This window comes from Sylvia atricapilla, chromosome Z, assembly GCF_009819655.1.
Source record: "Sylvia atricapilla isolate bSylAtr1 chromosome Z, bSylAtr1.pri, whole genome shotgun sequence".
Taxonomy (NCBI): Eukaryota; Metazoa; Chordata; class Aves; order Passeriformes; family Sylviidae; genus Sylvia; species Sylvia atricapilla.
The window spans coordinates 20487602-20512212 of NC_089174.1; the positions used below are offsets into that span (position 1 = coordinate 20487602).

The following is a 24611-nucleotide window of genomic DNA, read 5'->3' on the forward strand; positions in this document are numbered from 1 at the left end:
AAAGAATGTGGAGGAGTGAACACTTTTCAAAACAGACTGCACGCATCTTCTTCTCTGCTCACTCTCAAAACCACTCTTAAAGGTACACAACACAACATACAGCACACACAGAACAGATGACTGGGGATACAGAGGCATCATAGTCACCCCAGGACACAACATTACCCACAAATGCATCAAGTCTAACTTGATGTTCTCTAGAAAATCCACAGACTCTGGCATATAGTCGCATCTTTACTAGATAAACTTCAGGAAGCTCCTTCTGTTCTCCAGTCCAACTTATCTACATTGAAAATAATATGTAAAAACAAGTGAGGAAAAATGTTCCCATGTAGTCAAATGTAAAGTTTAACACAGTAACAATCTAGTGTAATACCACAAGCTTTGTTGCTGCAGAACCAGGCAGCAACATGATTTGTACCATTGTGTTTTGCCAAAAATGCCAGCACAAGAAGAGGCAAACCCTACTGAAATCTATTTGAACCATATCTCTCCAAAAACTGATTTCACTTATGTGATCTACAGGAAGCCACAAAATAAAGTTAAAAGCCGAGGTTCAAGATGATTCTTCACCTTCCTTTACACACCATTGCTATCACTTATGTGACACCCTGGCACATTAGATGAAGCAATATTTAAAAGTCACAGTGCATGTTTTGCCATGCTTGTCAGGTTTCGCAAAGTGTGGGTTTGCCCAAGAGAAGGTAGCACTTCTTGCATGCTTGGGATGATACCCTGAAGAGCACATACCTTAATTACGGGCAGCTATTCAGTAGCCATCATGACAAGCCTGAAAATCGTCACCATATTAGAGTATAACACCATGTCTTGCACCAGTCTTGCCCTGACCCAGAATTCCCAGGAAGTTGCTGTACCTTATGGTTGCTCCCTGCAGCCGATCAATTTTCTTGTTGAGCTCAGCAATGATGCTGTGCAGCTCCGTGATCCGCTCCTCGTAACGTAGTGTTGTTCGCTCCTGCACATCCTCGTGCTCTCTCATCAGGTGGGACTGCTCACACTGCAGCAGAGAAGCAAGGAAACAGAAAAGGTGTTATGGACAACTGCAGGAAGATTGGGTACAAGGCAGGAGCAAACAGCACTGTCATTCTACTCATCAAATCAACAATGCCTCCAGCAAGAGAAAAGGACAGACGTAAATATAAGCAAGAAGGTAGTTAAAATATTTTAAGAACTGACAGACTATGCAGTGTACTTTCATTATTTGTTTTTTTTACTAAAGAGTAGTTGCCATTTCTGCTTGGAAAAACCCCACTATTTGCAACTTAAAATAGCTATAAATATATCATTTTAGAATCATAGGATCTTCCCAATGTGGTCTGAATTAGAAAAAATCCTATGACAGAAACCACATTATTATAAAATAATCACACTTGAAGGTTATAACTTCTTCTCTAGTGTAAGTATTTGTTTTTACTAATGTTTATAGATAACAGAGCATATTTTTATTATGTTCGTACTCTCCAATAAAATGCTTATGATTTGAATAATTAAAGAGCTATATGACTGCTTGGTTCTTATACATATCACAAAATCCTCCTTTTTCCTTCCCACAGTATTTAAATGTAGCCTCTCTGGCTTACTCTTCAGGCCAGCACACGCTCTATTTCAATTACAGCAAACCATTACAAACCACTGCAATTACAAGCCAGCACTGCATGCTGATTGAAGTTTTGCTTGGTAGTGGCTGGCAAGAGTTTGATTTCTAACTTTTCGCATCTGACTCCTTTCAGTCAAGCCTCCTTGCATTCACACAAAACTGAGTACTAGGCTGTCAAAAATAGAAAACTCACAAGCCACTTCACAATATAAAACCCACACCCCTTAACTGAAGAGCTGCAATGTAAAACCCTAGCATTTCTAAGGGAAAAGATTGATTGCAATATTGGAGGTCCTCCAAAATTGCTGAACCATATTTTTTTCAAATCAAGTAAACGTTTTATACCAGCTAAATCTCTAAACCCTTTGTACTACAAATAACAATAATATACCCCAAGCAGTAGATGTGCCAGAATTTTCATAATTTGCTTCCATATTTTTTGGCCACTTACATTCACAGCTTGAGAGTATCATCTACATAACAGACAACTTGATAATTAAAACTTACAATAAGCTTCAATAACATTTTTATTTTGAACTTTAAATAAATTTATTCCACAATTTTTAACTTCCATGAATATGCACACTCAAAAGTAGCCTAGACATCAGAGTACCTTTCCACAGATTACAACAAAATAGTTTTTACCTTCAGCTGTAGTAAAAAAATCACTTTCACCTACACTAAGAGAAACAGATCATAAAATCACACTGCAAAGGAGTGTAAAGGAACACATTTCAGAAGATTGATGATGTTCACCTGGCTTATGAAACTACATGGTGGCAACTGATATGGCTGTACATGTACATTATGATGACTTTATTAGGATGATTTTACAGCTTATTTCTCACATTTCTACATCCTAACATCATATCCTCCTGAAGAACTACCATACCACAGCTTTCAAAGTGCAGAAAAAACACAGACAAAATGTTTCACAAAATCTTTAGAGCAGATTTAGGAGAAATAAAGAGTTACTTCTTCAGCCTCTCTGAATCTGAATTTCCTTTGACACACATATATGCCCACAAATGCTACCTCAGTATTATCTAGATCAATTTGTTATGTGCACTGGTGGTTTTTTTTAGCTTTTAAACCATAGAGATGTTTCAGATAGAGTGTATAATAATTGTTTCCAGACAATAAATAAAACCATTATCACAACAATTTTTGTCTTTCTAAGCTATGCACTGAAAAGCAGAATTTGTTTATCTTGACTGAAGATATATGGGTTTCAAGCCACATTACAACTTGATTTCTGTTTTCTCCAGCCATTTCTCAATCACCATTTTTCAGGATAACATCATTTGGTGACAGATGTGCACTGTGAATAACCAGCACTCTAGCAATATATGACAATAGCTTCACATTTGATTTTTTAAAAGAGCTCTTGAATTATCTTAGGTAAAAGCAGCTGGGAAAGGTTGAAAGGAAACCTCTGTAAAAGACAAGTCATGATGCTAAGGACTGCTCTGTCTTGGAGGTGGGGAACATAATTACATCTCCTGAGCTCTGGTCAGCCATGACAAGAAGCAAGTGAAAATGGCAAAAGCATCCAAGCAACAGAAACATGGCTCAATACGAATCCCAAAGCAGTGGAAAATTCTTCTGGTTATTCAGGATTGCTCTTTATTATGCAACATTGATCTGAAAACTTAAAAAGGAAAAGAAACAAATGCAAGTTTCTCTACCCACTGCTAAAGTTTCTCTCCGGCATACTGCGGCTGTTCACCATCCTCCTTAGTTTATGTTTTGAGTCTCAGAACAGCAGCCTGCTACCAGTCTCTACTTCTTTCCAAAGTGTACACACTCAGCTCTTAAAATTCATTTGAACATAAGTCACACAATACCCTTAATACCCTTTTCCTCATCTCTCTTCCAGCCTCATATTTAAGAGCTCCAGTCTCAAAACCCTTAGGAGGGCTAATTCTCTGAGAACACAAACACAGAGATAACCCACTCAGAGGCTGAAAAAGATGAGCAATTAATTGTTGGGGTCAGGAGAGAAGTTTCCAGCACGGTTCTGAATATAAGTTGAGAACTGCTGGTTGTTTCTTGGTACATATTAAAAAGGTTATTTCATTTACAAAAAATTAACAATGGTTAGAAATACCATTTTCTGATCTCTTCATGCTGGGAAACAACAACAAAACAAGAAATGTGTGAGGGAGAAGGATGGTAAGAGAAAACATTTTAATTCAAGCTTATTGTCTGAACAAGTGATTCTGTTCTATTCTATTGCCTATTACTGTACGCAAATTCCTAGTGAACAAAACACTAACAGTTAAATTATGTTAATCTTCATGTTTACAGTGTTCAATCAGAGGACAAAAACAACCAACTAGCAGCAGCTCTCATTAAGAGATGCCCCAGTGCCCCAGGCCCTGCAGAGACAGACAGTGGCTGTGGTGTTGTTCACCAAGAATACAAGTCACCACCTGAACAAGCCACAGTGGTATAAACCTGTCTAACAGGATTACAGAAGCTAAAAATCTTTGCTCAACTTTTATGGTGTTTTAATTAATGAGAGGAGTGGCAGATTTAACAGTGGCAATCCATTGATCTAAATTTAAGTACAAAAACAAGTCTATAGTGCTAAATCCTTAATCACAAAAGCATGCATGGTCAAAATTAATTGTTCTGTGGTATGTTCTGTGGACACTTAATGTCGAAGATAAATACAAGCACACAGAGTTAATCCATGTCAGATAAGGACATCACACAGGAGAACAAGTAACTTCAATGTTCATCTGAGCACCATTTCTCTTTCAAGTTTCTCTGCTAAATGAGAAACTGACGCCTTCCTGTGAAGTTTTTGTGTTCTTACATGTCTACAGAGAATATTGCTTCTGTTCTTATATGTCTACAGTGTTGGCTTTATTCTTATACTGAAATTCTGCTGCTCCTCCCTATTTTCTGAATAATCAAGAGGATGACAAAGAATTATTACTGCAGTAATGAGACTTATTGCTGTGACACAGGATCCAGAACAATAGGGCACATTGTTTGTCTAGAGCTTTTTTAAAAATCCAAAATAACAATGACTAAGCACAAAGAATGAGAGAGCAGGATGACCTTGTCAAAGGAGATGAAATTGTAAGGAAAATATACTAAGTGAATTATCTGTTCTTGTGGTACTTGCCGAAACATTCAGCAAGTTACTAAATCCCATGCTCAATCACAGAATTGCAGAACTCAATGTCACAGGATGTTGGAAATGCCAAGAATGTAGATGGATTAGAAAAAAGATTATATAAATCCACAGAGATTAGGACTATAGAGGACTATAAAATGTGATGTGGCCTCCTGCTTACAGATGTTGGCAGAAACGTGGGAGATAGGAAGGAGAACAATTCTGTATGTGCATTTCTTATGCTCTCCTTTCAGACTCCCACTGTTTATCACTATCAAAGCCAGGATAGTGTTCCACACAGCCAGTAGAAAACACTACAATTCTCATAATCACAGGAAGATTTTTGGAAGAAGACATCAGTTGTGGTTGACCAGGGGTTTACAGCAAATTTCATTCAGGCGATGGCTTTATTGCCAAATTGTGCTCAGATAAAAACACAGAGACAAAGAAATCTGCTGTGTTGCTGAAATAATAGAAACATGTAAAGAAATGCTATATCTGGTCTCCACAGGCTGCAGATTTGGAAGTGAGTATGCTACAACAACCACTAATCAATTACCTCACTTCACAAAATCTTAAGCCCAGACTGTCCAACTAGCTTTCTTCACCATTTGTCATCTATTACTTGAGTTGTGGTTCCCCAAATCACCTCCACTCTACAAATCACTAATCCTTTCTTCCAAATGCCTCGCATGCCTCATGAAATGATGGGGAAGGTATTACTAAAAATGGGGTTTAAGAGCTATTTGTTCCAGAGAGCATTTACCATGCCAGCTAAAATGAAACATGTGCTGCCTTTGTAAGTACAGTCCAGATGCAGAGATTAATAAATAGAGATTTAATACTGACCCACTAGCATCTGAGTATGGTTATGCAGAACCTCAAACACCTCCTATTTATTCATGCCTTTTGACCCTCTGATTCGCATTAGGCAGAGGCTGTAGAGGAAAGATTAATGAATGAAACTTTGTGGAGTGAGAAGTTAAAAAAATTACGTTAAGTGGCACATGTACTTGGAAGTGATGCAGTTAGAAAAAGAAGACAAGATGCAGTGGTTTCACCTGTGTGTGTTGCCGTACCCAAGCACTGCCAACACATTGACTATACAAGCTGTGTTTGTTTAATGATTTGAGCTCCTTAAGAAAGATTTGTATTTTATTTAATACATACTAAATTCTATCCTCTTAAGGGCTTTAGAAAAAAACAAACTGCGAAGAGATAAAGCATTAAACCTTAATATCAAACTGATCATTAAAAATACTTATTTTTTAATCTGAAATCTAGCTATCAGCCTGCCTTTCAGACATTGCAGTTGTGTGCTCTTCACAGGTCAGAAGATCATCATGTCTGTGTTTGCATGGCTAAATATCAAGTAAAAATCTGCATCATTACAAACCGAGCACTATGCACACACGCATAATTGATAACCCATCAAAGAAAGCACCAATCTTGTGCTAACAGAGCACATGTTAATTGGTATTAAGTACTGATCCTTAATCCCAGCTGCCATCAGTGCGTATTTGGAATTGTATGGGAGCACCTAGAGCACTCTTCACTGGCTGAGAGATAATTTATACTTTTTTTTTAATTAGGACCCAGAAATAATAAAAGAAATACCACTAACAAAAACCTGTGGTTAGCACCAGACCCTCCAGAATCATAAATAACAACAATAAAGTCAGTGTAATAATGCAAAATCATCATTTGGATACAGTGAATCCATCTGAGGATTTAATGATTGTCAAATGCAGCCTCATATCAAACTGTAAGCCAGAAAGAGGACTCTATCTCAAGAATGCCACAGAAATTAGAAAAGGCTCTCAGGATTATAGTTGATAAACCATGTTAACTCCCAGAGTGGCTCTGGCTCACATATTGAGGGGAATAAAAACATGAAAGTGATTTTATTTCTGGATGTTACACTGATGGTCTGCAGTAACAGTATCACTTACAAGCCCATAAATCTTAAACGCAGCTGAAAAAAACATTAGGGAACGTAGGCAAAGGCCAAAAGACAGGACTGAAGTAAGAGCCTGAAAATTGAGACTGCTTAAACATTTCTGTATTTGGCTTGAATTTAAGTAATGCAGATGAAAGGTCTCATCAAAATGTACTAAATACTGAACACGTCAAATCTGCAAAATCACGGAATGGCTAAGGATGACAGGGACCCCTGGAACATCCAACCCAAGACCAGGTGCCTTGAGTAGTTCCAAGGGTGGAGATTCTACAACATCTCTAGGCAACAAATAAGGTGCCATACTTCACAGGATAAAATGCTTTGATTGTCTCTATCCGAGTATTTTTAATTAGTTTTGAAATGTTAACTACTTATAAGAGTTATTTGATAAATGGAAGCATCTGAAAACAAAGATTTTTTAACAGAAGAGAAAAATATTAAAAACAAGAGTTAGATGTTTCTTGCATTTGCCTCTGTGTAAGAGCTATGAAAGCATCAGAGTTCCAACCTTATTCTTATTTAAGCCTTTGGCTTTCCACTGGCTGTCTTTTCCACAGATCCAGAATTCCAAATGGGTTACTGGAAGGTAGACTGAGATCACAAGTAACCTCTCACATAACATCAAAGCACTGAAAATTGGCTATCACTTTTGATCAGAGTTAATTTGTGCTGTGTTCAAATGTGACCCAGGAGTGAAAGGCTCTGCAACCAGTTACCTGAGAGCAAGCTGTAATTTTTATATTCTACAATAATTCAAAGCAGTTGTTGCTTATATTAACTTCAAACCAAACAGTATGTAATTATTTTTAGGTTTTTGTTTTAGAAGAACATCTTCAACACAAAAAACCTATAACCCATAGCAACTATGTGTCTTGCAGTCTCAAAATGCTTTTGACTTGTGACATTGTTCGGTATTTTGTCCTCTCTCTGAGGAAGGACTGCATAAAACCAAGGACCATCTTCAGAATCTTGAACTACTATTGCTCACCTGTGCTTTTGCCAATTTTTTTTCCAAGAGGTCACGCTCCTTTTCTGTTTGTTGTAGACGCTTATTAAGCTCCACAATGTCGCCCTTTAATGAAGCCAGGGCTGCTAGATGAAGCTAGAAGACAAAAACCAAAGAAACATATTAACCAATTCAAAAGCCATTTAGCACTTGAGAAGAGATAGTATTATACAGCAGGGGTAGTAATACTCCATTTCTGTAGTAGTTAATAGGATCTTCAGTAGAACAAAGCCTAAAAGAAATCCACATGTAACTGAAAATTTAACTTTGAACAGGGATTTTTTCTTTCTAGGCAGCATGCACATTCCTTCACCATATCCCTTATAAGTATAAATACAATGAGGAAAAATCAGGCAAGAAAACATGTAAATTAGTTGTAAAGCTAGTTAATTAAGACACAGCCTAAGTCTTGTGCTATAAAACTTAACATTAAATGTTGACTAAGATTTGCATTATAGAACTAAATGTACCACGTTTTGATGTCTTTTGACATACAGAGGTTATCAGCTTGGTGAAAGTGGATAGCTCCATGCAAAGGATTTGGTTTTTATTTTGCAACTAACACTCCATTGTGAGCTACTCTTCTGCAGCTGCTATTCTCCTCAGCCCCATGCCAGCAAGTTTCAGTGATTCTTATCTACTAACCCACACATGAAGAACCCAAACTGTTTTTCTTTCTGCAGCAGATCTTTTTGATAAAAGAGACCTTCTATACTTAGCTAGCATTATAGCATGTGGAAATATGTATCAGGTTAGGATAACTCACAACATTGCAATTAGCTTAGCTAAACAACTTAGAAACCAAGAACAGTTCTTAAAAATTTTTTAGTTGTTCCCACTCTCTTCTTGTCCCTAAATATCCCATTCATTGTTTCACTAAAGGCATCAGTCAGAATTCAACACTAAGTATTGACAACTGCAACTGGAGAGACCAGGAGGAGAACTAGCCACTAGCCCTGAAGTCTTTCTTTATAGTAGTAAAGAAACAGCTTCAAGTTATACTGGGTATGAAAACAGAATTGACCTTTAACACCAGACCAGGCAACACAGCAAACACTGCTCTGCTGCCAAGATTCAGGCAGAAATACAAACTCTGTTTCAAATTCTCCACCCACTTTCAGTCCCTCAATCTGATATTCTATTTGGCAGGCCACGTAAAACTAATTTTTCTTGTTTAATTTACAATTAATCAGCTAGTGAGTCCTATTTTGATATAAATTCTACCTTTATAATACTGGAGGCCGGCAAAAACATAGCTGTTTTCCCATACTGATGTGTGAGAGCAGCTGCCTGCTGACCAGATCATTTGGCAACTGCTTCTTCACATATAGTATTCCCACTGTCAATGAAAAAATCTGCCTTTAAGATATGAAAGATAATTTTTAAAAGCTATTTGGATGTGAATTTTGCCTTTTTAAATGCTGTGTAACTAGTTATTCCCTGGGCATCCTAATTTGTGAGTTCAGTGAACAGGATTTTTACTACATCACTACGAAAATATCTTACACACATGTAGTTTTTTGTTTCAGCACAAATATACACATGCACAAGTATAAGCTGCAGAACATTCAAGATTCTCAAGGCAGCCTCATTTTTCATGTAAAAACCCAGTAACACAGGCTTGCTATGGGCATATCCTACACAGCTTCTATAAAATATGCACACTGAAACCTCTTAATAAGCCCAGAAACATCCTGAATAACTTCTGTCGCTCTGGATATGGAGACAAGGACAAAACATTATCCCTCTGAGATCATGCAGCAACAACCTACATTTATTGTCTGGCGGCTCCTTTTATATGGCTTTCAAATTCCCCGCACTTACAGACATGATTTGGTCAAGGGTCTCAACTCTGCCTAGCTCACTGACCAATGATATGGATGCATCTGTACTTCAAAGGTGTTGGCTGAGGTTTTCTGTCTGGATTTGAATCTGACCTATGGTTGTCATGTCCTGGGACTTGTTTAATTTGAGCTAGGCTGGTCAAGCTGGTGTCTGTTAAGCCAAATTACCTGGACAGCTACAAATCAGCTATATCAGTCACACCTTTAAGTATATTTGGCCTTCAGCAGAAGACCTTCCTTCCTACCACAGGAAACTATGCACTGATTTTACAGCGTGGAGAAAAAAGAACTAGACCAATTGTACCAATCTATTCATAACTTGCTTCCAATTTTCAGGAAAGCTGGTGAATTTTTAAGCCACTGTTTCACTTATCCCCATAACAGTGTGGAATTGCTGCAATGAAGCTCACAAGGTTGTTCATCAGAATGTGCATCCTTCACCACAGCTTTCAAATAGTACATGGAAAACAGCTACAATTCTCTGAACTGAATAAAACAATGCTACATAATCAAATACCGTTCCTTTTCATAAACTGTAATTAAATGATCACCAGTTGTAGTATTCATTAAATACAAAATGAATAATGTCCATACACATGGCCTTGTAATATAAAACGGCAATAATTTGAAAATCTCAATGAAAAGGAACTTGCACTCTGAACAGTGGAACTAACAAGGCAGACTTCCAACAAATTTGTCTTTGTCCTCTTCACCTTCTGCAATGATCTCAGCTGTTCTTCATGACCCCCAGCACACTGCAAGCTTGCAAATGAATTGTGCCTGGTTTTACAGCAACCCTGCTGCCTGGCCTGGCAGCCCCTGCCAAACATGGGTATCCAATATGTAAGTTACATCCACCTCTGTGTTCCATATAGCATCTCTTCTTCAAGTAACCAAAGGATGGCTTTATTAATGACAAGGAAAGCCTGTTGCATCTTTTACCATCCAAAATTACCCTTTCATTAATTGGACTGTTTCAGTTTCCAAGTGCTAATAAAAGAATAAATTAAGAAAAAAAAAAGGAAATTTACTGAAAGGGCAGACTACGCAAAGCTATAACAGAGGAGGGCTGCTTGTGATACTCTAGTTTGATGTGCAAGTGATGCCTCCAGCTATTACTGCAATATATAAGGTTATAACAGTCTGTATAACTGTATTTGTGGCAGAGTCAAGCTCTCCTCTGCAATTCATTAAAAAGGTGTTATGAACCATTGCTGTATCTTTCTTTAAGGTCTAAGTGTTCCCACTCAGATCATGCTTCCCAGTGTGCTTGTTTATTGCAAGGCATGTGGGAACTGGAACATGATCTTTGGCAGTTGCTGTAATTCAAAAAAGGGAACACCTGAGCAAAAAGCTACTGTCCACTCAGAAGTATTCTGGGTGGGGGAAAAAATAAAGTTCATGTTCAGAAGGCAAGTTTAATAATCCAAACTATTAAAGTGGGAAAGACTCCATTTAAAAATTTCAGTAAGTCAACCACAACTGTAACTCTGCAGCACTGAACCACCACAGGATTGCGACAACTGACAGAGAACAGGCGTATCCACATAGCATACTGGTTTTCTTCTCTCCTCAGCAAACAATGATAGACAAGGCAGAGTCACTATGACTAACACTCATGCCATCCGTTTATAGTTCAAGGTGGGCTGCCTCTTAATGGCCCAAGATTATGAAACAGATCAAAAACTCAGCAGCATGCAAAAATAATGCAGACAGCACGAAGATTTCTGCTTGTACAAGACATTGGTCTGAACATTTAAGCAACAGACTGCACAGAGACCTACTCCATTCAGAGAAAACAGTCAATTGACAAAGCCTGTGTTGTTTATAAACTTTATATTGATCCAATACATCTACTTGAATTCCGTCAAGAAAGATACCACTGTTGTGATGCTGAGGGACTCAAACAAGGGTTGCAGGGTGAACATGTGAGAACAAATACAAGCCAACCCATTTCCTTTTCTACCATCATCCAAAAAAGTAAGAAAATATACCATAAGAATAGGATAAATAAAAAGTTAATTACAAATCTTAACTCAGAAGCTACAATTTCCTTGAGCTTTTATTGCAGTAACCACAGTGAGTTGCTTACTGAAACATACACACACCACATGCTATATCCAGTCTGGTTTTACTATCTTAAATATACAGTAACAATTATTTTTTATTATTATAAGTTATTGATATAAAATAATAACTGCATAGTATACTTTTGTTAAAATGCCAACCAATGTACAGTTAAGCTTTGAAAGTTACTATAATTATAAAAATGTAAGAATAAGTTTAGAAAAAGCAACTTCATGACCTCTGATTAAGCCTCCTTTATGAATGCAGTTTCTTCCTCATTATCCACCTGCTTCTACAAGCATTTCATGCAATGCTGCAGACATGATATGTGATGCTTGTTTTGCACCATGCTTTGAAGACTGTTTTTGGTGCTGTGAAATATTTTATGGAATCAGGAACAACATTCATGGGCAGTAAGGTTTCTGAAGAATTTTGTGGAAAACAATACAGAAGATGATGGGATAACAGGATGGACTGAATGCCAAGGAAGCAGGTGACTCCTGTACTTTTGTACACACTGCTAGAAGTGTTCTGAGGCCCAAAACAAACTAAGAGAAAGACACAAAGAGCAATGAAGGAGGGTGCTGAAAAAATGATTAGGTTAAAGCCCTGAGAAGCACTAAAATTACTATTACATTCAGTATTTTTCCCAGCCATTTTGAAATGTGATCCTCACCACTAAAACTGATCCAAGTTTTTCATTCTCTCAGCCTGGAACCAGAATAATTAAACCATATTGCTGAAACCAGTTGTACTCGCTGTACTTGTTTGCTATTTTCAACAGAGAAATTACAAAAAGGACCTATGCACATAATTCTCTGTGAAATCAAGGACTAATCTTACCTTTTTCCTCTTGTTTCCTGTACTCTTCAGCTACATTACTGCTGATAGTATAGGGTTAATGATTTCTGTGGCCGCAAAGCTGGGGAATAGAACCTCAGCTTCACTGCAACCACGATGTTGCTTTCATGCTATTGTTTTAACCAAATCAAGTATAACTTTGCCTGGGTAATCAGGAGGGAGGGAGGATTAGGACATTTGTACTTAGGCCTATATATCTTAGAAATAAACCTATCCTCTTCTACATTAGGTGAAACTGTACCTAATCATCATGTGATAAATGATATAATTGTAACTATTGTTGGTAGCTGAATGTGATTATTACCTTAAACCAGAATCGTAAGAATCACAAGGGAAGATATTTACCAAAATTCATGCTTGGGTGTATACAATAAAAAAATGGGAGGCTTAATGATTAACATAGAGTTGTGTAACGAAAGGGTATAAGATTGTATACTTTTTGAGCCCTTGTTGGGAGTTGGATTTGGGTCTGTACCCCAACTCTCAGAGCTCTTCAATAAAGCACCGCATATGTGACTATGTGTTTCCTATGCTAACACTGCTGTATGCCAGTTTGGGAACTGATGTTCAGAAGGGTAACCTCTGACATAACCAGGGAGCCATAAAATCATACCAAACTATATACATTGGTATAAAAAGCAAACAAAGCAGCCACACACCAAAAAAACCCCCAGTTTATTTGTTCTGTGAGCGCCCTCATAAAGCCCTAGTATGGAAGAAGAATCAGAGATGGGCCAGGATGATGTGTCCCTGAAGCTCAGGAATGATGTAGTTGGGTGGGACTGAGCACAGCTGTTGCAAAAAAAGCAGATTTGATCTCAACACCAAGAGGACCCTGAGGGCAGGTTTTGATTTAGATAAACAACTACCAACAGCTGAGAAAATCAGTTGGCACGTATTTCTCCCCAAGTTCATTAAGAGTGTGAATGTCTCCCTGAGTTAGCCAGGCCAGTGTGGGATGCTATACAGGGCTCAGCCCAAAATAAAAACTATAAAAACATAATTCACTGACAGAATTCAAAGCAAGCGAGTGATGAGCTCGAGCCAGTTTCAATTCACACATTTACTCCTGGCAAGGCCAGGGATGCCCACGGTGGCGGTGCTGATTACATCAGCGAGATGCTGGGAACCACACTGGTGCTGTGAGTGAACTGTGCACTGCAATTGCTCTCCTTTGCTATGTTTGATTTGTATCTGTGTTGCGTTCTCATTGTGTTTTGTGCCATGACGCTAAAATGTGTACCAGCAACTATCTTCAAATAAATAAATCTGATGTTAAACATCACACCTTCCACATGTACACTGTCTAAAGGAACCTGGTCAGAGAGAGTACTAGGCTCTGACATTCTCTGTTCTTTTTTTATTTTCCATTTTGCACAGTTTTCTAATAATCCACAACATGAACATTTTCTGTGTATTGCAACTACTTAGTTTAATGACAGGCAGTATACATAAAAACATCTGATTAAACAGTAAGAATGTTGCCTCTTCTCTGAAAACTTTTCAGTTCTTTTGCTATTAAATTAGACTGGACACTATGCTGGCTTTGAAAACTCAAGTTTCTTTGTAACATGAGAGATGGTGTAGAGGACAACATGGAAAATAAAAGTTAGAACTCCAGCTAACAGTGCAGAAAGGGCAAAACAGCAAATGTCTATCCACTGTATTTTCTGACACCTTTCTTCTTCAAGGCAAAGAAGGATTGCCATCAAGGAATAAAAAGGTTGATAATGTAAGTTCATAGCGAAAAAACACATTTGAAGACAGATCAATAAAACCTTCAGCAATTTCAGGGCTGTGGTTGTGCTGTGGATTGCTAACTTTCATAAATGGCTGTACAGAACAGTGTAAGGGCTGGTTCAGGCAAAGCACAGACAAGGCTGGCACTTATCTGCTGAGGTGAATGAGAACCTTTCATGCTAAGGCATGGTAGATACACTGAAGACATATGACATACCTGGTAGATACACTGAAGACGTACCAACAAGGTACAGAGGAAAAAATTACACGGAACAGTAAGTGTGAAAGAAATCACAGCACTGCTTTCAACCAGGAAAAAAACCCAAACAAAAGTCAAGGCAAAGCTTGAAAATCTATGAGAAGTTTAAAGATATGAAACTCATGTTACAGTCATTTGTTCTAGATAAAACCCCAAGGCATTGGCAAGTTTACACTTAATCAGGAACACAGATCAGCGCTACTTGCAAACAATACTTACTTTAAGTGATTGCTATATAAATATCTAGCTACTCTCAACCATTTTCCTTCTCTGTCCTACACAATTTTCATGCCACTTTCTCCTAGCCATGGCCCATAAAAGGTGCATTTTTATGGTCCAAGTGATGAAATAAATGCAATCAAACTCAGTTTCTCTGAATTCAGTGACAAAATGGAAGGGAAAAACAAAAGAATAGCCATATCCTAGAAGCAGTGACATGACAGATCAATACTCCCCAGGCATTTTCAGCTGTATGATCTCTAGAGCACAGCCCTGAAATACCACAGTCAACAGCCCTGTAAGTAACTACCCAAGGCAAAATCAAAATGACCAAAAAAGTGGTACCACTGAATTGCTAGAGATGCCTATAAAAATTCTCTAAAACTTAATATCTGAAACAACTGTTACGTACTAATAAAAAGCCTACACATTTTCAAAGTGACATACAAAACAGACATTTTGTGACTGTGCTTCTGAGGCATTGTCATATTAAACATTAGACAGTTACTTCATATGCTTGCGCAATACTAAACAAATAAAGTGCCAATATTAACCAGGATGGAGCCATTCAAGTTCTAGAAAAACGATGACCAAATTTTTGTAAGACACAGTTTTAATTTGAAAAGTCTGCAGGAGATGTTTTCAATCTGTTTGTACTATTTCTAAACAATTTCAACTGAAATTGTTGTTGTTGTTGTTTTTTTTTTAACTGAAAATTAACATTTGCAGGCACTTGCGAATATTTCAAACTATTTCTTAAACCAAAAATGTATTCCAACTAAATCAAAGCAAAAAAAAGTTCCATAAAGAAAATATACTAAAGATTGTTTAAGAAAATACACAGAAGAGGTAAACTAATGCTATTCTGGTGAGCAGGATGAGTTTTAAAACGTATTAAAGGGAAAAACCAAAGAATGCAATCATGGAAGATTTTCCTAAGAAAAATTAATCTGGTAATTCACACTTGATGAATGGACCATGTTGCAAATTGCTCTTCTGTGTATGACTGAGGCCTAGACTAATGGCTCTACTTCTATTAAAAGAGATGTTTACAATATCATTGAAAAAGAAAGTTTTAGGTGACATGAGAACAAAAGCCAAATAGTGAGACCTAAAAATAACAAAAGGAGGCAAATATGTGGATCTGGGGACTGCAGAAAACAACTACATGTTGGAAAGCTCGCTTGTTTGGGATTCTTAAGAACTTGCCCAGCATATCCTCAGGGCAGCCCACATGACCCACACCAATGGCCTCAGAACTGGCATTGACACTGTGCAGGAATGGTCAGCCTTGCTTTTACCTTCCAGAGGAGGAGCCTGCAGCTATTTCCTCTCCCAGTGAGGGAGGAAAGCAACAGTAATGAAGGGTATGAAAATGGGGTTGTGAGGAGACTGAGCTTAGAACAAAATACTGTCTTCATTTCTCAACATATTGTCTGCAATCACAGCCTTTCCTTAACTAAAAATAATAATTAAAAAATTACCACAAAATTATGAGTTAGGAAGGGTTTTAGCTAGGTCCTAGGTCCAGTCTTAGAAGGATTTTATCCCCTTTCAGCAAATTCATTTAGCATTCTTACTCACCTTATGCTTACTCTCAACATAATTTAGTAAGGCAAATTGTCTCTTTATCACTGCACCAGTGGAAAGAACAGACTTCCTTTTTCCTGTTTCCTCTTCTGCCCAACATCCCCAGAAAAATTAACTGAGGAGAAAACCAGCAAAGTTCAGTGCAGGTCCCTTGAAATCTCAGGACACAAAACTCCTTTTCTCTATCCCTTTCCAGTTTCTTGATGTGACAAGTACACTATTTTCCCCTCAGGAATGAAAGGAGGGGAAAACTAATCCCAAGAATGCACTTCACTCAATCTTTTGCATTTAGCATCATGGTGACCCACAGTCCAGTGCTGGCTGCAACATTCCAGACAGGGTGTAAGCTCATCCACAAGATGTTTATCAAGAGCTCTGCCATTTTTTGTAACAGCTGAAATTGCTCTTTCAGCCTCATTTTTTTCTGACTGACAATAATCTAGATCTTTCAAAACAGAGATCACCATTCAAGAACCACTCAAACATTAGACACTCCTTGTTATGCAAATTTAATCATAATTTACTAAAGCATCTCATGGCTCTTGAGTTCTTTCCAAAAACTATCTCAAAATAACTTGTGATTTTCAAAGATAGGCCTGTGAAAGAGCTACCACGATACAAAAGATCTTTGGCTCCAGAATGAACCACGTGATCTGCTGTCACCATAAATTTAGAGAAATAAGATCTGTACTGCCAGGTCAAATCAGCACTTTGTTTCTACCATAAGCCATAAAAAAAACCCCAAACCAAAACAACTCAACCCAGAAAACAAACAAAACACCCCACCAAATCCTCTAGGATGTACTTGTCCATTTGTTTGACACTCACAGAAAGAAAACATCTCTCCAGCTTTCCTTAGTCAGCCTATGCCCTGAAGAGCTTTATATTAGAACGTCCATTATGTAACTTCCAAAAGTACAGCTCTATAATTATTTTTAGAAGCAGCTAATCAACTTTGGAGCTCCCAGATGTGACAGCAAAGTACCTTGGATACTTACTTGCTTAACAAAGCACATTCAGTACAGTTCTTAATTATTTCACCTTCCCAAGATTAGCTGCACCTCTGATATCTTCTTATCCCCTTCCATGTTCCTTTAAACTCCAACCAGCAGCTACTCGCTCTTCGCTCCTGTCTTGGGTTGTAGTATAGGATGTGCACAAAGTATTCCATCACTATCTTCATGAACTGATGAATCCAATTGTTGGAGCAGTGCTCTTCCCAGGCCCCCCTGCCTCTGGGGTGCCTTCTGTTAGTGGCCCATCAATGCCTTGCCCATGACTCATAGATAACTCCCTCCAGGAGCTATCTCTCTTTAATGGGCCATCAAGGACCCCCTGTAGGACTCATCATCCCACAGTGAGATGCTCCCCCCAGGGGGAGGAGCCAAGCATTCTCACTGGGATATTAGCTTGGATTTGGGACAGTACAGGCAGCCCTTACCCACTGGATTCCCAGACGACCAAAGCTACCAAACCTTACTACGAGATCACTGCATCAGGAAGATCACCTCACCTGGACTGCTTCCATCACCCTGCTCAGGTTGTCTTCTGACTCTGTCAGTGGTCTTTTGTATTATTGCATTTATTTGATTTTACCTTTTTTCCCTTTTCTTCTCATTAAATTGTATTTCTAACTTGGAGCCTCTCACTTGTTTTGCTTTCAAACCACTACACCTCCTCTGATGGCCACTCTTTCCAGGAGGCCCAGCATGCATAAGGGCATTCACCAGTCAAAGCTTCTCCAGGGTGAGAAAGTGAAAAAGAAGTTCAGGTCTCCAGTGACCTCCCAGCTTACATTGAAGCAGTGGTTTTTAAAATGCTATTCAAAAGAAAACATAAGGGTTACAGGGGTTTAAGTATCAAACACTATTACACTCCTGGCTGTAAATCTTGGACTAGTCCATGCTTTATTCCCAGGTCTGTGTCTCACTAATGCATGTTTATTCTTAGCACAAGCAACTGTCTCCTAGAACAAAACCTGCTATTTTAGGCAAAAGTCAGATCTTTTACCCAGTAATCTTCACAAGCCAATCAAAACTGCATGCACAGCTTCTCCAAGGACAGTTCACACTTAATACAAACCCTAGGCAGGAAAATTACTAATGCTACTATAACTTCAGTTGCTACAGGAAGTTTCCAAAATTTCCCTCTAGCTCTCCATGACACAAACCTTTGTGTGAATTATCTTTGGGTATTTCTCTAATAAGAAACATCCAGTATATTCTGGCATTTTCAATCATGAGTACTTTATTTTTCACTGCCTCCTCTTACTTATTACCTGGTCAATACACCAGGGAAAAGCTGACTAATTTTACTGAAAGCCTTGCAAATGGATGGCAAGCTGCAGAAGCACTTAGCATTATTTCCTGCTGAGGTTTTCCACTGCACTGGATATTATTAATCTAATTATAATTTTAACAAATTGAATACAAAACAATTACTGTAGCAAAATACAGCCCTAATAAGGCTCTGTGATGAATCATCTCTAAGAGTGAGTATGTTACAAAGAAGTGAGTATGTCAACAGCTACTACAACACTGCCAGAGGAGTTTGTTTACAACAGAAAAAGATAAAAAAGCATTTGCCTATCTGGATTTCAGTACATCAATGAATTTTTTTATATTTATATAGATTCTTAATGAACGTATGCTGAACAAAGAGAAGTCTCAAGCACAATTTCTGCACTTTATCCTAACAAACTGCTGTCCTGTTCTAAAAACAGTCCATAGCCCTATTCAAATAAGTTCTTGCTCTCTATAACATAACTCTTTTGATATATATCCCTTACTGAAAAATTCTACTTAAAACCTCTTCTATCTGGAAAAACATGAGAACACAATTTGTGTTACTACATCAGTAGCAGGATTTTTTTTCCTGAAAGATGACCAGTGTCAGAGAACCAAGAAACTGAAAATGCCTTCTACCACCTTCCATTCTTCAACTGGTAGCAGTTATTTGAATGTTCACATCTAGTGCTAGCCACTATGCAAGATTTCTGCATGATGCCTCAAACTCCTTTCTGATAGCAACTACCTTCAGAATGAAGCAAACAGCACAAAGATATGCCATTAATGAACCAGAGTTGTTCATAAAACCACAACTGCATGAATATATAGTTTTTTCCAGTCATATGGGAAAGCAACAGAACCTCCAGTGCACAAACTAAGAAGGTGAAAATAAACACAGATAAATGTTTATTATCAACTGCACTAACACAGATAAATCTGCAAAGCTGGCAGATCTCAACATGTTTACTGAATGAGTATTTGTATAGGTAAGTTTTAGAGTATTTCAGTAACACCTGGATATATTACTCCACTCAGGAGGAGTATTTTCTTTATCATGCACTGGACTAATAATCCAACATGGTATCTCTGTCTGTAGCATCAGGTACAGCATCTTGTTTAAGTGGCTTCATATTTTTCAGCAATTTATTTAGCAGGTTTCTCCCAATATAAAAGCAAGGAGCTGTAAAAATTGCAGAGAATCAAGTGTCTGTAGAATCACAAAACCAAACTAGAGCATTTGAGTCAACTGGTGACAGCAATTTGTTAAGATAGGATCAAAAGTAATTCAGAGACACAGACAGTAATTATGAACCTGAAGCTACTCCAAGTGTTCATGAATGCAATGGTTAGAATTTCAGCCCAGTTCAAAACTCTGTCTGCAGAACTCATGGGAAGAAAAAGGTGTCTGGAAAAGCCTGGTACAAGATTAAATGCTTTTCTCTTAACCTCTCTCCCAGCAATGACCTAATTTTATTTCTTTATCTACTATAAATTCAGATACAGAGGTTGACAGATGAACTTCAATTTTTCTTCAAGCGAGGATGTCTCTACTTTCTTTTTCAACAGAATATAAAAAATATTCTCTTGTTCATCAAGAAGAATTTTTTTTATATGTCAAAAACTTCTGCAAATGAAATGTCATTTTCCAACCACACTATTTCAGATTTGGGTTAAGACTACTCTTTCATATTACTTTTTTCCTGCAATTTTTCTGTAAAAGAATAAAAGTGAAGATTCAAATGTGTCTACCAGACAATTAATCTTCACTTGTATATATACATGCTCAAAATTAAACTGCAGTTATTGAAATTACAGATGCTTGCAATTATCAAACTTGAAAACAGAAAAAAATTATCAAACAGAAAAACAGCAATTGCTCTAACATTTTGAGATTAATTTACATAGTATTCCCAATATTATGTGTCTGTCTCTACCAAGCCCAAGGCAGATTCACTCCTTATCCTGGACTGTGAATGCCAAATTCAACCCTGTATTTCACCCATACAATCCTATTAAACAAACAGGAGTTGCTTATGAGTCCTGAGCATGGCTCCATGATCAGTGCACATCCCCTGAGACAGTTTTTCTCTCCTTGAGTGTAATTTTCTTTGCTTTAAATCATCAAATAATAACAGAAAAACACATTACTAATTCTCTAAGGAAATCAGGACAACACAGAAAGTTGCTTCTGCAGCATTTTGATAAAATACATTTTTTATGTTTATATCACACAAATGCATGCTCACATATGCACATATGAAAAGAGGAAGTCAAGGGTCATGATGATACTAAATTTATAATTTAAAACCATTGTATGTGTCACACATTCCACTTAACACGTCAAAATGTCGGCATCCTTCTTATGACTACTTTCACTAACATTCACCAACACAAAAAGACTCACTTGTGAATGTGACATATAAAGAGCTTTCAAGCAGTAACTGGCACAGCTGTAAATCTATATAAAGCTCTACAAATAAATCTTGTGCTCTCTACTGCCAATATAGAAACATTAATCTTAAGAGGAGCACAATGCAGTACCTCCTTATCTGTTTAAAGTGGGGCAAATATTTTACTCATGTTAATTGTCCTGACAGAAAAGGATCAACACTGCATTATTTCATTTAACACATGGCTTATTTTTCACCCCTGAACAGAACATAGGCCAAAAAATTTGCTGATTCTAAAGTTGTAAAGCTATTCTGTATTAATTCTTCATAAAAATCGTACCTCATTCATACAAGCATTCTTGTTTGAATCTTCATATAACATGTGGCATATTGCTCACATAATCTGGTATAATAAAGGTAGAAGTTATTTTTTTCATTTTTCATGGCTTCACCATCTGTGTAACAGAATACTTCACAGGTCAGGTGAAGAGTTATATTGGTACATTTTTTCCCATTCAAGCTCATTTACACTCTCAACAATTGTTTCTGTGAGCTCTAAAATCTTGACATATCAAGAAATATTATCATTAATGTAAATTTAAGAATGAAAAAGTAATCACTAATATAACTGAAGAAACATCAGTGAAAAAAAATCAGTTTTCCAGTCTTAAAGCAGATTCCTGTGTCAAAAAGCATACTAAAGAAGTACTGTATCAGAAGAGACCACAGGCTGACAATCCAGCATCCTGCCTTTGAAAGTAGCAAATCAGAGAAAAAAACATGGAAGAACTAGGTACACATTTGTAAAGCTTCTCTGGTGTTTGCACGTTCTGCACCTCTGGGATATCTTTTGTCCATTTCGATCTTCTTTGTATCACTCGTGGATTTATAATGCTCTCTCAAAACATATAGCCCTTTTGCTTTCTTATCATCTGAGGCTAACATGCTCTAATCTATTTAACAGCTTTTCTACTTCTGATCCTCCCTAGTGCCTTTCATGGAACCACTCTGGTTTTACAGTTCAGGTGCTTGACAAATCACAGCCCTGTGGGCCAGTGCCTGTCTGCATAGCTGGCTATGCTGATTTTTTTGCTGTCAGCAACCTTAATCTATGCATATATTACATCACTGATTTCACTACATTAACAATCTAGCCTGTACATAAGAAATCCTTGTGTTCTCAAGTATTTCTCCTGGGTATATTCCACGGTTCTCCATGCTGAGACTTTCTAAGTTGGCCGTCCTCCCCACCATCCCTGCCTCAGGTAACCATATCAGTTGCAGGGAAAAATGCAAGTCTTTAGGAGAAAGCAGCAGGAAGGGTATTAGCAGTTCCCCCTCCAGGAAGGGGGCAGGCTGTGTCCTCAGCTAAAGCATTTCTGGGGATTTATTGTGAATGAATGCTGGTAACAGCTGCTGGTATGCAGCAGGAACACAAGACATGTCTGTGCACATGACAGGGGTATATGAAAGCAGGCAACTTTCAAGTGTTGACATCATTGCATGTACCAGAGGGTGGAAATTACCCAAATTATTAATATTCTACAGAGCTGTGGATAATTTGACTCTTGAGCAGCTGACTTCAGTGAACCAAACTCCTACTTTCATATTCATATTTTGACAGATACCACTGGAAGCATGCACTTCTCATGAAGCACTGCCACATACATCCAGTATCCATCCTGAGCAACAGCCCCACACCTTCCAAACAGAGCCCACTAGCTCATATAAGCTTGCATTTACACAGCTATGCTGTCTCAATATCCAAGCTACACCTACACTGCACCATGTTAACTTAGTTGTAAGCCTTGGTGTTCACAGAGGGAGGTCAAGGGCTCACAAGTGGCTGCACCCGCTCCTCCGGTCTGCAATTCCAGCCTAAACTCCCCCTTCCTCCACTCCTGCCTGTTGTGATTTCTCCCCTCTCCAGGATCCCGACATAAGATACCTTTATATGTTCCTATTTTTCTGTATTGTTTATTGCCTTCCCCACATGCCATTCTTCTGTTTCCTCCCTTCACCAAAGCCGCCAGCAACTCCCTGTGCAACCTAGAGCCTGCAGTGCAGCAGCTGTTTCCATTCAGCCCTGTGTCCCTCTGAGGATGGAATTAGCCCCTCATTAACCCTCTCCCTCTTGCTGTTATGCATCGATGCAGCTATTTAACTAAGTGCAGGGAGCAATTAGTATCATCTCTGTCTGCAGTCACCATTCCTGCCTCTTTCAGCTGCAAATGCTGAGTATGCAGCAGCATACTCAGCTGCCACAGGTACCTAAGTTCCAGAACATAACAGCTCAAAGACTCTTTCTAGAAATTAAGGTGGATTAACAGATGTTTTAAAAGAGACTGTGTGACAGGGATCAGTTTTACAACAGCAAGGGTCAACTTTTAATACAAGTTATTGCTGAATAAAAGCAGCCACTTTACAAAGTAACCTGTTACTTCTTTATGGTTTTGTGTTTGATTTGTTGTGGGTTTTTTAAATTTGCTCAAAATAATGGAATTCTTTATCATATTTCTTTGCTGAAGTGCACCTAACTCCTCCATGTGCCAGAGTATTTGGGAACATACATTGAAAAACAAAATTTTAAAATCCTCTTGAGATAAACAGCCTTTTAAAAAAAGTGGTAGTTGTAGAAAATTAACACTGGTTGCTTTCTATTTTTACACGGCAGTAAGAAGGTCAGTGTTTCTCCCTACTCCCAACCATAGGCCCCAGCTGTCTCAGTCCATTTTCAAGTATTTTGTCCTACTATTTTGAACGTACACAAGAAGGTATTGATGGCTTCCTTTTACAGACAGCTACTTGCCTCAGGCATCTCATCCAAGTCTCAGAAGTTAAATTTGTCATTAGATGAACCCAGACTCCAACTTACACAAAATTATTATTACAAAATAGCCAAGCTTGAAACAAGTTGCACAGCGCTCAGTGAAGTACAAGGCAGCAGACCTGGAAGTGGTTACTTAGGCAGAAGCACCAATGCCTCAGTGTCTGCAAACCTGACTCATCAAACAAATTCCTCTTCCTGCTGTCCCCAAACTCCCGGGAACAGCCACAGAAGTGTGTTCTGTGCTTGGTACAAGGCTTGCTGTCCTAGCAACAGACCTTCCCCATCACTATTTTGTTTACTCTTCCTCTGACCTCACCAGAGGCCCTACTTCTTCCATGGTGGAGGAAGTCTGACTGCAGAACCTGGGACTCAAGAGAACAAACCCTTGGCACCGCAGAGCTGATTCTGTAACATACACCTAACTGTTAATTCAAACGTTTACTCCTTAAGTGAACCTAGGACTGAGTTTGCAGCTCTTGTAGCCACACAGATGTTGAAATTTCTGAGGGAGTTAGGGCTGGGGAACAAACTGAAAGCAAGCAAGCAGGCAAGCACTTTTCTTCTGAAGGAAGAATCCCTCCCTACCTCGTGACCTGAAGTTATTGTTCCAGACACAGTCCAGTGTCACCCACTGAGTGTATTTCAAAGCACTCTGCAATATACTCTTTGCAGTCTCAACAGCTGGAAGGATAAAAGAACTACAGATGCCACCATGAATTTACTCTTTCTTGAGTCACACAATGGGATATCTTCTTGCCAGTTTGACTGTGCTAATATCACTGTAAAACAATCTAATAAGCAAGAATCCA

The 24611-nt window shown here is 38.2% G+C and overlaps 1 protein-coding gene across 2 annotated transcripts in view; it reads right to left on the reverse strand.

Moving 5' to 3' along the window:
• The window catches only part of MCC (MCC regulator of WNT signaling pathway), a 168298-nt gene that overhangs the window by 75762 nt on the left and 67925 nt on the right, over positions 1–24611 (reverse strand). For both annotated transcript variants that reach the window (XM_066339109.1, XM_066339110.1), the window contains 2 exons: positions 7697–7810; positions 876–1018 (listed from right to left, as the gene is read on the reverse strand). In XM_066339109.1, coding sequence (XP_066195206.1) covers positions 876–1018; positions 7697–7810 — 257 coding nt within the window. The remainder of the gene's footprint in view (positions 1–875; positions 1019–7696; positions 7811–24611) is intronic.